Below are 12118 nucleotides of genomic sequence, written 5' to 3' on the forward strand. Positions count from 1 at the left end.
GCGGCACCCCTCGGAGCATGAATCCAGTCCACCTGCCATCCCTCTCCCTCCCAAGCTGCACAGGCACTTCCACGGGTTATTTTAAAGACCCACAGTGCTGGGAAGGGGGGTATTGGGATGCTCCCAGCTCCTTCAGCGTTGCTTTGGAGGCAGCTGTGGCACTGGGATGTGCAGTGCCATGCGCAGGAGCAGGGTCTGTCCCAACACAGGGGATTTTGGACTCCTCTGGTTCATCAGTGCAGGGGAACAGAGGGCAGCACGGAGGTGGGATGCACAGACATGGAGCAGCTAGAGGCTTTGGAGCTGGAAAAGGAACTGTGGTTTGGACGTGCAGGTGGGGTGGTTTGGGGCCAAGTGCAGCATCCATTGAAAGAATAACCCGCAAATGGGCTGGAGGCCCGGCCTGGATCTCTCCAGCGGGTTCACTTGGAAACTTGTGTATGGGAGAGACCCAATTAAGTAGATTTATGGCTGCTCTAGCCTGAGAAAGTCTGAATCCCTTTTAAAAGCTTGGCTCACTGGAGCCAGACAGGGTCCAGACTCCAGGTCTTGCAGCCCTGCCCTTGTTACGAGCAGCGATTCACAAGGCTTAGCAGCCGCGATTGCCCCCGAAGTGCTGATTCGGCCGAAGTCCCGGCCTGTCACTGCTGCACTGCTGCTTATTGTCTGCTCTCACCTGCCAGTGGGAGATGTGGCTCCCTCCCACAGCGTGGGGCTGCCCCAGCCTGCGCTGGTGGCAGTGGTGGGGATGGTGGTGGCGGTGGGGATGGGTGGGGATGGAGATGGTGTGGTGATGGGGAAGGTGGCAGTGATGGGGATGGGGGGGGATGGTGGCAGTGATGATGACTGCAGTGATGGGGATTGTGTGGGGATGGGGATGGTGGCAATGATGATGACTGCAGTGATGGGGATGGCCTGGGGATGGGGACGGTGAGTGCAGGCAGGGGAATTGGCTTCCTCACCTGCTGCAGCCACCCCCAGAGCCTCCAGTAGAGATGTTGTTTTGCAGAAAGGTCCATCCAGTGAGGTGTGACACGTGGGGTGGCCGTGCCAAGGTGGGGTCCTGTCAACGTTCCTCCTCTGGCTGTGTTCTTGAAGGGGCTCCCTGGGGGACTCAGGTCCTGCGGGGCACACACTGTCCCCACAGTGCTGCCCACTGTAACCCCCTTGCCTCCTCCAGTGGTTGCTGCCTGGCCTCTCCTCCCTTGGCCAAGGGCAAGCACAGCATATCCTGGGCTGTGTAAAATCTCCTCCCTCAGCCTCACAAGGCTACGTGTGGGGCAGCACCATGTTCAGAGCTTGGCCTGCCCTGGTGGAGTCATGGATGGGGACCTCAGGTACCTGCAGCATCCTCTGCATGTCCCCCCTCCCCGATGGCAGAAGGCTGTTCCTCCATGTCCCTGGCATCTCTGGCTCCTCCAGGCTGGGGACTGCTGCCTTCATCCAGGGAATGGTGTCCATGCTTTTCCCAGTCAGTCCCCACCCCACCCAGAGTGGTTCAGAGGCACCAATCAGCTGTCTGGGTACCTCAGTACCCTGTTACCAGAGTGCTGGATGGCACAGGGCTTCCAGCCCTGTCCCTGCCCCTCAGGGAGCAGGACCCTCTTCTGGCACTGCTGTGGGGGATGCGGGGCTGGCAGCCAGCCCTGGGCTCACACCAGTGAAAGCAATTAAACCAGGAGTGCTAATGAACTGTCTCTGCCCTCTGGGTGGGGCAGCAGGTTTGCAGGAAAGGGGGAGATGCATGCCCAGGGTGAGTGAGGGTGAAGGATGTGCTCTGCCAGCCTGAGTGCCCTGGGACATCTTCTGAAACAGCAAAATGCTGTCTGGGCTGATTCATTCATAAATGGGGCTGGGAGCCTGGGCTGGGGCAGATGGAGGGTCTGCATGAGGGTTCATGGAGCCGGGGAGCGCGGCTGGGCTGGAGGAGGCTCATGGCCCCGCGAGAATGGGTTTTATTGCAGAGTTTATTAGTGGATTTTTCAATGCGCTGGAAGGAATTGAGCAACCAGTTAAAAATGTTTCCGGGCCTGGGGAAATTCGTTGCAGCTACTGTGGAATAGGAGCCCACCAGAATGACTCAGGAACACCGTAAGGCCTTTCCCAGTGAGTTCCTGCTCACTGGTGAAATCTTTGCTGGGTCAACAGGAGTCCTTTCCCAGTTGGATCTTCTGAAATGAGACCAGTTGGGTCGTGGGGGGCAAGAAAACACACGTGTGAGTGCCACACTCACGCTGAGTGTATGAACACAGGCGCAGACAGTGCATCTGTGCAAACCTGGCACCCTTGTGCCAGTGTTGGTGTCACGTCCTGCTGTCCCCCTGCCTGCATAGGTGACACATGCACGCACCCACACCCCCACACCTTTCTGTGGGCTTTTGCTGCCATGTGGCCCACACATGAACATATGCATGATGCAAACACACACACGCTCGGGTTCCTGTGCCAAGGCACATGGGCCACACGTGTGCTACGGACGCAGCCCTGCCTGGCCCCAGTGGGAGCTGGTGGCCACATGCTCCTTTGAAATGAGCTGTCAGAGCCGTTTGGAGTTGATGATTTCCTCATTCCTTGGTGTACTTGGCCACGTCGGCAGAGCCCGTCTGCAGGGACATGGCTGTGCCCCAAGATGAGGAGAGAGGAGCTGCTACCACTCCCTCTGGGAGGTGGTAGGAAGGGCTGGACATGAGTACAACCTGGGGCTCCCCGACCTTATCCAGCCATGGTTCTGCACTACCTGTCACAGTCAGACCCACAGCACATAGCGCCGTGCCCTGAGCCAGCCCTTCGCAGCACAGCTCTCTCCTTCCTCCCTCTCCTCTTCTTCTTCCTCCTTGGCTACCTCCAGCACTGCATCCCACCTTGCAGATGCTCCTTCTGCTGGCAGTGGTACCTGCTGCTGCCCCAACTGTGCTGGGCAGGAGATGGGGGTGATGGGCAGCACGTGGGTTGGGGCACCAGCGTACACTGAATGTGTGTAACGTGGTGGTTTGTGCTGAAAGCCGTGCCAGGGAGTGCTGCAGGCACTGGGGTGGATGGGGATGTGCTGGGCCCTCCTGTCTCAGTTTCCCCGTGTTCCAAGTGGAACCGTATCCTGTTTGCTGATGTTTAGGAGAGTGCTGAGAGAGCTCTGTTGAGAAAGGAGCAGCTGGGGAGGCTGAGGGGTTCGGGAGAGCTGCCCAAGGACAGCAGAGGGCATGGGCAAGGGAGACCCAGCCTGGCACGGGGGCAAGTGACTTGGGCAGTGGGGCTTGGTGGCCCCGGTGCGGGGCTCGGGGACAGGGGCTGCATTTTGGGGTGCCCTCTGCATGGTTGGAATGAGGCACAGGGCCAGAGTCAGCACCCCCTTCCCTCTGTAACAGCAGGATGGACAGAACCTGTGAGAGCAGTGGGAGCTGCTGAGGATCTGCAGGCCAGGCCAGAGCTGGGGCGGGAGAGACGCCAGTCCCTGAGCCTACAGCCCCGGTGGAGAGGGAATGCTGTGGGACACATCCCAGCCAGAGGGGAATGCTGTGGGACACATCCCAGCCAGAGGGGAATGCTGTGGGACACATCCCAGCCGTAGCTGCCCGGAAAATGAGCCTGGCTGAGGCTGGGTGTCCAACTGACCCCGCCACGGCACAGGCTGAGCCTTCTCTGCTGCTCCACGTTTCAGCAGCTGGAAACATCTGGCTATGCAAGCTTGCTAAATCGATGCAGGGAGGAATCCAGCGTGCTCCTGCTGTTCCCACACTCCAGCCTCTCCCAGCAGCTTCGGTTTCCACTCAGCTTCCACATGTGGTGACTTGGCCAGCCCTGAGCCAGCCCCCAGCCCCCTGCTGTCCCTGGGGAACAGGCTGCAGGGACCTGGAGTCACTGCCTGGCCAGCACTGCGGGGACAGACAGTGGCACTTCAGTGCTGGCAGCAGGATGTGTGCCAGAGGTGGGTGAGCAGCTCCTCCAGTCCCAGCTTGGCCCTTTCCTGTGTGAGAGCTGCTGCTTTTCCTGGAGTCCAGAGTGACCTGGACTGTCACCCGAAAACTGGGGTGGTGTCATCCAGGCATGGATGGCCAGTGGTGTCATAGGGTGAAGCTGGGGATGCAGGTCAGTGCCACTGCCCTGAAACACGTGTCCCTGAGCCCTGGGATGCTGTTGCTCCCCGTGAGTGCCCCAGCTGCAGAGCGGTGCAGAGGAGGTGGCACCCCTGTGCTGGCCCCTCAGTCGGGGCAGCTGGGGACACAGCGCAGGCTCGCCCCACTGCTCCTTGGATGGGGATGTCTGTAGCAGCCCCGCTGGCAGCGGCGCCCGGGGAGGAGGCAGCGCCAGGCCCCAGCGCTGGCTCTGTGCCTGGGGGAATGGCTGCGGGTGGCCATGGGGGAGGCAGTCGGGCTTTTGGGAGGGAGCCATGCCCGGGAGGAGCACACTGTCGAGCTGGCAGGGGGTGAGAGCCACTGCTGGCGCCAGGGGACAACAGTGGCTCTTCATCCCATCGCGGTCTGTCCTGCCCTGGCGCGCAGGGACACGGCTCTGCTGGGCTGTGTGTGCTGCCTTCTCCGGCTGTGGAAGCTGAGCACTGGGTGACAGCACCCACCAAATGGGGCCGGGGGGAAGGAGCTAAGGGTGCTGAGTTCTTCCTTGGGGACACTGGTGGTTCTTTTATTGCTTTTCCTTGGGGTTCACATGTGTGTCCCCTCCCAAATCTCCCACTGCCCTACAGACTGCAGTGTGATGGCTGTGGACTTGGATGCAGTCTCCTGCCCTGCCATTTCAAGCCTGAGAATCCATCTTTCCAGGCAACCCAGGCAGGGTCTGACAGCTTTGAGGTGCCAACATGACCTTTTCTGCCTGCCCCACCAGAGTGGCACAGTGTCCCCTTGTCCCTAGCTGCAGAGTGGGGTGGGTGCTACCTCCAGCACTGAGGGCCCCTTGAGCCTCCCCTGTGCCCTGGCTCTGTGTGTGCAGCTACCTCAGCTCCATCATTCTGCCCAGACTGCCTGTGCATCCCCATCCTGTGGCTCTGGGGACCAGTTGGAGCCTCTGTGCCTTTGATTAACTCCTCCAACGTGCATGGGCCACAGTGGAGATTTAGTAATGAGTTAATAATGACTGGTGTCCTGCTGAGCCTGGTTCTGGGAGCTGGACTGGGGTGATCAGACACATGCAGGGCTGGGTGTCCTTAAGTGATGGAGTGTGCTGGCCACGTTGGGTGCCCTTTGGGCTCACCAGCCCTTTTACCTCTTCCACAACTGACTTTAACCTGCTTGATTGAACCCATCTCATCAGGGCTGTTCCTGCTTGTCACACCCTTCCAGGCTCATGCGTATGTTGGAGCCGCTTCACTGGTCTGAGGTGCTCCTGCCCAGGCCCGTGGGTGACCAAGCCTGGGGATGGGGCAGCATCACCCATGGGCACTGCCTGTGTCATGGCTGGTGTGTGATGGGAACAAGGGACACGAGCCCTGCTTGAGCGCTACTGTGTGGCTGTGCTGTTGTGGGTGTGTGCCATCGGTGTCCCCTGTCCCTGTGTCCCTGCACCTGGGGTGTGTGCCATCGGAGCCCCCTGTTCCTATGTCCCTGCAGCCATGGTGTGTGCCATCAGAGTCCCCTGTTCCTGTCAGCCAGGATGTGCGCCAGCAGTGTCCCCTGTCCCTGTGTCCCTGCAGCCAGGATGTGTGCCAGTGGTGTTCCCTGTCCCTGTATCCCTGTGTCTGGGGTGTGTGCCGGCGGTGTCCCCAGTCCTCGTGTCGCTGCAGCTCATACGGTGCCGTTGCAAATCCCGAAGCACCTGTTGCCACGTTACATTAGGAGGAGCCACATCCCGTGTCCCTGGCGCCCGCTGTCACTGCGGATCCATGGCAGGCTGCAGCTGAAAGGCCTGAAATCGGGGATCAAAGCCGCAGTGGCATGGCTGTTAGCGCCCAGGGTGCACACGAGTGGGGCGGGCACATGGGACTGGAGCTGTGGCCCTGAGCCCACTGCCAGGGCGGTGCCAGGAGTGACCCCCCTGCTCTGTGCGGGTGTCTGTGTTCACACACACCTGTGCAGGTGTCTCTGGGAGGTGTGCACACGCCTGTGTGTGCAGGTGTGTATGCACATGTGTGTGGGTGTGCCTGTGTGTATCTGCACGTGTGTGCACAAGTGGCTGTGGTGAGGGTACGTGCGTGTGCACATGTGTATTTTGGGGGGTACATGCCTGTGTGTATGTGTGCACACCTGTGCTGTGGGTCTGCACACCTGGAGAAGCTCCAGGGCAGCCAGAGCTAGGGGGTTCCCAGCCCTGGGCTGTGCCCATGGGGGGCTCAGTCCCACCAGCTGCCCCAGCCCCCTGCAGAAGCAGCCACCCCTCTGTGAGTGAGGCCCTGTGTCCTCCACTCCCCTTGGTCCTGCTGTACCCATGTCCCCAGGCTGGAGCACCCCCATCACCTGGTGACACAGGGGCAGTTTTGGGGACATTTCTTTCAAGACTGTTGCTCCTGTGTGGCCCCATGGAGCAGGGTCACAGTGCTTCAGGGTCATCTGGCTGTAGTTGGCCTCCTGTCACCCCTGTGGGTCCTGTGGCTCCACTTGGTCTCCACCAGCTTATCCTTTCCAGACTGGACATCCCCATCCCAGCTGCACACTTGGGAGTAGCCTTTTGGGGTGGTGCAGCTCCAGTCCGGTGCCAGCCTTGCCCTGTTCCCTCCTGGTGGACAGAGCCAGGGCCGATGGGCATGGCCATGGGCAAAAGCCATCTGTCCGTCCATCCATCCATCCATCCATCCATCCATGCATCCATCCCTCCTTCCCTTTAAAGCCATCACCTTGTCTGTCCACAGACCCCGAGTCCCAGAGGAAGAGGACAGTGCAGAATGTGCTGGACCTTCGGCAGAACCTGGAGGAGACCATGTCCAGCCTGAGGGGCTCTCAGGTGTCTCACAGGTGAGGCTCCAACACTGGACTCCCACCACCCCTTCCCTATAATCAGTGTCCTTCCTGGGGCAGCCGGGAAGCAGTTCTGCTCCTGGTGAGGGCCATGTGGATGGGAGGGAATCAGCTGTGCCCTGTGTCCTGAGGACCCTGTGCATGGAGGCTTGGAGAGAAGCCCTTAAATCTGTGGGGTGTCATGTGTGGGGCTGTGTCAGAACCCAGTCCCTGACACTGCTCTGGGACATTGGGAATTGGGGGGTGATGGCAACGAGCGGAGCTGACAGGGCAGAGGGAGGTAGGTGTGTTCCCAGGGGTTGGGTAACCCCAAGTGGACCACCAGAGGTAAGGGTATCCCCTATGCCCACCCAGGTTTGGACCAGAGGCTCCATCCCCATCCCTGGCTCGGTTTCTCTGCACTGTGTAGGGTGATGATGGAGGAACCCTCAGCCAGAGCCCAGGAGCAGAGGTGGGGTACCCTGGGGTGCCCTGCCCAGAGTGGGCCCAGGGGATGGCAGTGCTGGGGACAGGGTGGGCAGTGTGTGGGGAACCAGAGCAAGTGTGTGTGCTCAGGGTTCCCTGACCACACCTGGGACTGCCTGTGTCCTCCCGGGTCTCTCACTTGAGCCCCTCGGTTTCTGCTCCTCTCTGGATTTGCAGAGGCTGTGTGGGTGGCAGACGGTTGGGAAAGTGAGGATGTGGGAACATCCTTCTCCTAGAGTGTGTTGCCACCTCGTGGCCTCCCTTGATCCTGAATTTTGTCTTGGGAGGGACAAAAAGCTGCAGCTTCCTCCCACCCTTCAGCCCCCTCTCACCATTACAGACCTTCCTGTGTCGCCCCTCAATCACCCTGGCCCAGGATGAAGCAGCCCCTTCATCTCCCTTTTCATCACCCAAAATTTCTAGATCTTTGCTCATCCTTGCTGCACTTCCCAGATCTTTTCTGAGCCAGGAGCAGCAGAGCACTGGGGTGGTGGGATTTGCATGGGGCCATAACAATATTCCCTGAGCTGGCCATTTGCTGGGATTGTCCATTACAGCTCTGCCATCCCTTTGCTTGGCACAGGAGCTGGGTCAGAGCCTGGCACAGCCCACACTGAGCCAGGCCTGCGTCGTGTTCACTTCACCTTCATCGGTTTCAAACTTCACCCCCCTCCTCTCCCAGCGCTCGGCTCCTTTGGAAATCCTTTGTCAGCTCAGGTCTTAGGGAAATAGGGCAAGGATATTAAGGGTGATTAAATTAGCATTGCTGGTGGGATTTGACTCTTCACTCTCACTTCCTTTCCTTCAGATGAGCTCTGAATACATCACGTGGTGAAGGCCTCAGCTGCCTCCCTGCCACAGACTAAAATGGGTATGGATTGCCCAGGGATCCCTACCCCTGCACTCTGTCCCTTTCAGCAGGACTTAAATATGTGAGGATCTTCCCTCTTATCCCATGGTGGCTGAATTTATTTGGAAGCTTTATTTTATTCCGGTAGCCCATAGCAGCCTCGGCAGCTCCCTGCATTCCTCCAGGAGCTTCTCTGTGGCTGTGAGCCAGACTTTCCTTTCCTAAAACTGTGTCAGCTCTTCCCTGGTACGTTGTAATTACACACATACCCACTCATTCTGCTCTTGAGAACACTTCCTACAAGTCTGTCCAATACAGATGTCACCTGCCATCCTCTGGATGTGCCTGCATCGCCAGTGTGCTGTAGCTGCTTTGGGCTCTCTCTTTATTCCTTCCACAAACTATTCCTCAAATTTCTCTTGTTCTCCTCACTGTGTTCTTCCGTCCAGTGGCTTTGCTCTTCCCTCGCTAGGATGCAAGTTGATTCCTGAAAGACGTCACTGTGTTCCTGGCAGTCTTTGCACCCAGCTGCAGGGCTGTATGAGCTTCTCAGAGGCTTAGAGAATCATGGAATCACAGGATCATTTAGGTTGGAAAAGGCCTCTAAGACCATCGAGTCCAGCTGCTCCCCTAGCACTGCCATGTTCACCATTAAACCATGTCCTCAAGTGCAACATCCACATGTGTTTTGAACACTTCCAGGAATGGTGACTCCATCACTGCCCTGGGCAGCCTGTGCCAGGGCCTGACCAGCCTTTCTGTGAAGAAATTTTCCCAGTATCCAACCTGAACCTCCCCTGACATAACTTGAGGCTGTTTCCTCTCATCCTGTCCCTTGTTCCCTGGGAGCAGAGCCCAACCCTCACCTGGCTCCACCCTCCTGTCAGGGAGTTGCAGAGAGTGAGAAGGTCCCCCTTGAGCAGAAGGTCCCCCTTGAGCCTCCTTTTCTGCAGGCTGAGCCCCCCCAGCTCCCTCAGCTGCTCCTGCTGCTCCAGCTCCTTCCCCAGCTCAGTTGCCCTTTGCTGGACACACTCCAGCCCCTCAATATCTTTCTTGTCATGAGGGGCCCAGAACTGAACCCGGGATTCAAGGTTAGGCTTCTGTTCCTCCTGCTCAGAGATGTGGTTGGCATCTGCTCTGAGCTGCTGGCAGCACATCCTTTGTGCTACCAACAAAAACAAACCCCTTTTAGCTGCCCCTTTTAGTTCCACTTTAACAAACTTCCTCATTTTTTTTCTGTAGTTCCCTGTTTTAGATTCAATGCTGCAGCCAGGGTTTGGCTTTGGGTGCTCCTGCAGGAACGTTTAATCCAAGCTAGGGAATAATTTGCTGATAGTAGCGTTTGGAGCCAATTTGAGGGCTGTGGGTTCCCAAGAAGCTGCTCCAAGAAGTAATCATTTTTGGTGCCTAAATTTAGTCTTGGCATCACTGTTTGCCCAAAATATATCCCGAAGGGTGTGGGGAGTGATGAAACTCCCTGTTCCTGAAGCACTCATGGGCTCTGGGATGGCTGAAGAGCACTACGCTTGTGGGCAGCCCCTGGGGCCAGGCAGTCCTGTCTTGGGGGGTCCCCTCTGGCCCAGATGTGGTGGTTCACTCTCCATAGGTTCAGTGTGAAACGCTGCTGCAGGGACCTGGTCCCTGGTTTGTCCCCTGGCAACCTTCTGCTCACAGCCTCCACTCCCTGGCATGGCCTGCTGCCACATCCCCTGGGATCGCTGCTGCCACCCCAGCTCGTCCTGTCCTGTGGGTCTGGGGTGATATTTGGATGCAGATGTTGAAGTGCTGGGAGGGAAGTGGCCGAGGAGGAGCAGCCCAGGCACAGGGAAGCATGTCTGGGCTTTCCACTGAAGGTGTCCTATTACTGGGGTTCAGCACAGCTGGGGTTCAGGGCCAGGGCTGGTCCCTGGGATGGTGCTGACCCCTCTCCCCGGTGTGTTTGCTGCCAGCCCTGGTGGCACCCCTGGCCCTGCTCCGAAGTGGGTGGGCAGAGCTGTGGTGGAGCATTGTCTTTGTGGGGTGACTGGGGCTGTGGGGAGGCACAAAGCCCCCATCATACCTCATATCCTGCTCCACTGTCCCTGGGGAGACAAGGGAACCACTAGATACTGGTGCTGTGGATGTCCCAGTGGGTCTTGAACTGGGGGACACTGGGCTGGCACCAGGCAGGCTAGGAGGGGACCAGCTGAGATGAAGGGGCCCAGGCCAGTGTCCCTGTGCCCACACTCCTGGCCTTGCCTGGCTGCCTCAGAGTGGGCAGTTTTGGTTTCTGAGCACTTGCAGCTCCGGTTTGGGGGGGGTGAGGCAGGGCATAGACCTCCATTTCCCCCCCTGCCCTGCCCTAACACCCCGCCCCCCCATCCTCGCAGCTCCCTGGAGATGACCTGCTACGACAGCGACGAAGCCAACCCCCGGAGCGTCTCCAGCCTCTCCAACCGCTCCTCCCCGCTGTCCTGGCGCTATGGGCAGTCGAGCCCGCGCCTGCAGGCAGGGGATGCGCCGTCGGTGGGGGGGACGTGTCGCTCCGAGGGCACCCCCAGCTGGTACATGCACGGGGAGCGGGCACACTACTCGCACACCATGCCCATGCGCAGCCCCAGCAAGCTGAGCCACATCTCCCGCCTGGAGCTGGTCGAGGCACTGGACACCGACGACGTGGAGCTGAAGTCGGGGTACATGAGCGACAGCGATCTCATGGGGAAGACGCTGACGGAGGATGAGGACATCACCACGGGGTAAGTGCCTGCGCAGGGGGTTGTGCCTGGATTGGGGCTCTCTAGGAGGTTTCCCAGGCGGTGGGAATCACCTGGCACAGGGGGGATGGGTGGAGGAGCACATAGATCACAGCCAGTCCGGCTGGGTGGATCGTGTCCCCACATCCCAGGAGACATCTTCCCACTGCCACTGTTGCTGTTGCTGGGGCAACTGGGACTTTTTGGGGCTGATGCCCCTCTGAGCTGGGATGAGCTGATCTCCCAACATATGAGAAGTGTCTGGCTTGATCTGGATGTTACCAGAACAGGGGGCTGAGAAAAGCACATGATCTGTGGCTGCAGGACCCTTGAGCCAAAGGCCTGCTGGGGTGAATGTTGCTGCTTTCAGAAATGCTCTCACCAGTGAGTCAGAGCTGCTTCCTGCAACCCTGGCACTGTGGGGATGTCCTGTGGCTGGGAGTGCTGGTGGCCTGTGGTGGGACAGGCTGGGTCAGTTGTCAGCACCCCAGAGAGAAGTGAGCACCGAGGTGTCACTGCTGATGGGTGGCACTGTGTGGAGCAGGGTGTGCTGCTGAGCAAGGTCCCCTCCTTCTGGGACCCTCATGGGCCTCCATCCCTCCACCCGCGGGGCCAGGGGCATCTTCTGCCAGATGGGCACAACACAGCACACTCAGGGCTCACATTTTCTTTCCAGATGTGTCCAGCTCCTGCTGCGCTGTTGAGGTTCCCCTGACTCTGGCAAGGGTCCAGGGTTTGAGCATGTTGGAGGTTTCCTGTTTCAGCACAGGAGATAAATAACTCGGGCGTTTGAGCTGTCCCAGAGCAGGAGGAGGTATTTGGCCTCCTGACAGTGCTGCTCTGGCCCTCCTGGGGTGCCTGTAGTCACGTCAGCTTGGTGCAGAATAGATCACAGCCCCTGGCTTTGCACACATCCTGGGGTCAGCACTCCCCAGATATGGCCCGGAGGCGCGTGTTGCAGTTGTGGAGGGGACACGCTGTTTCTGCTGGCCTCTGCCCCTGCCATGCTCCAGCTCAGGAGTGAGAGCATCTGTAGCACTGTAGGTGTCATACCCATCCTTCCCACAGGCATGTGGGGTTACCTTGGGGGCTGCCCTGGGCTTGTGAACAGGGAAGCTTTGTGCTGGCTCAACATGGACTCTTCTGGAGATCGTATTTGCCAGAGGTGGCAC

General features: G+C 58.9%; 1 protein-coding gene across 2 annotated transcripts in view; it reads left to right on the forward strand.

Annotated features, from left to right (window-relative positions):
* NAV1 (neuron navigator 1) overlaps positions 1–12118 on the forward strand; it is a 53908-nt gene that overhangs the window by 20623 nt on the left and 21167 nt on the right. For both annotated transcript variants that reach the window (XM_027697727.1, XM_027697726.1), the window contains 2 exons: positions 6794–6896; positions 10584–10949. In XM_027697727.1, the coding sequence (XP_027553528.1) occupies positions 6794–6896; positions 10584–10949 (469 nt within the window). The remainder of the gene's footprint in view (positions 1–6793; positions 6897–10583; positions 10950–12118) is intronic.

Source organism: Neopelma chrysocephalum, unplaced genomic scaffold (assembly GCF_003984885.1).
Source record: "Neopelma chrysocephalum unplaced genomic scaffold, ASM398488v2 Primary Assembly neopelma1_122, whole genome shotgun sequence".
Lineage (NCBI taxonomy): Eukaryota > Metazoa > Chordata > Aves > Passeriformes > Pipridae > Neopelma > Neopelma chrysocephalum.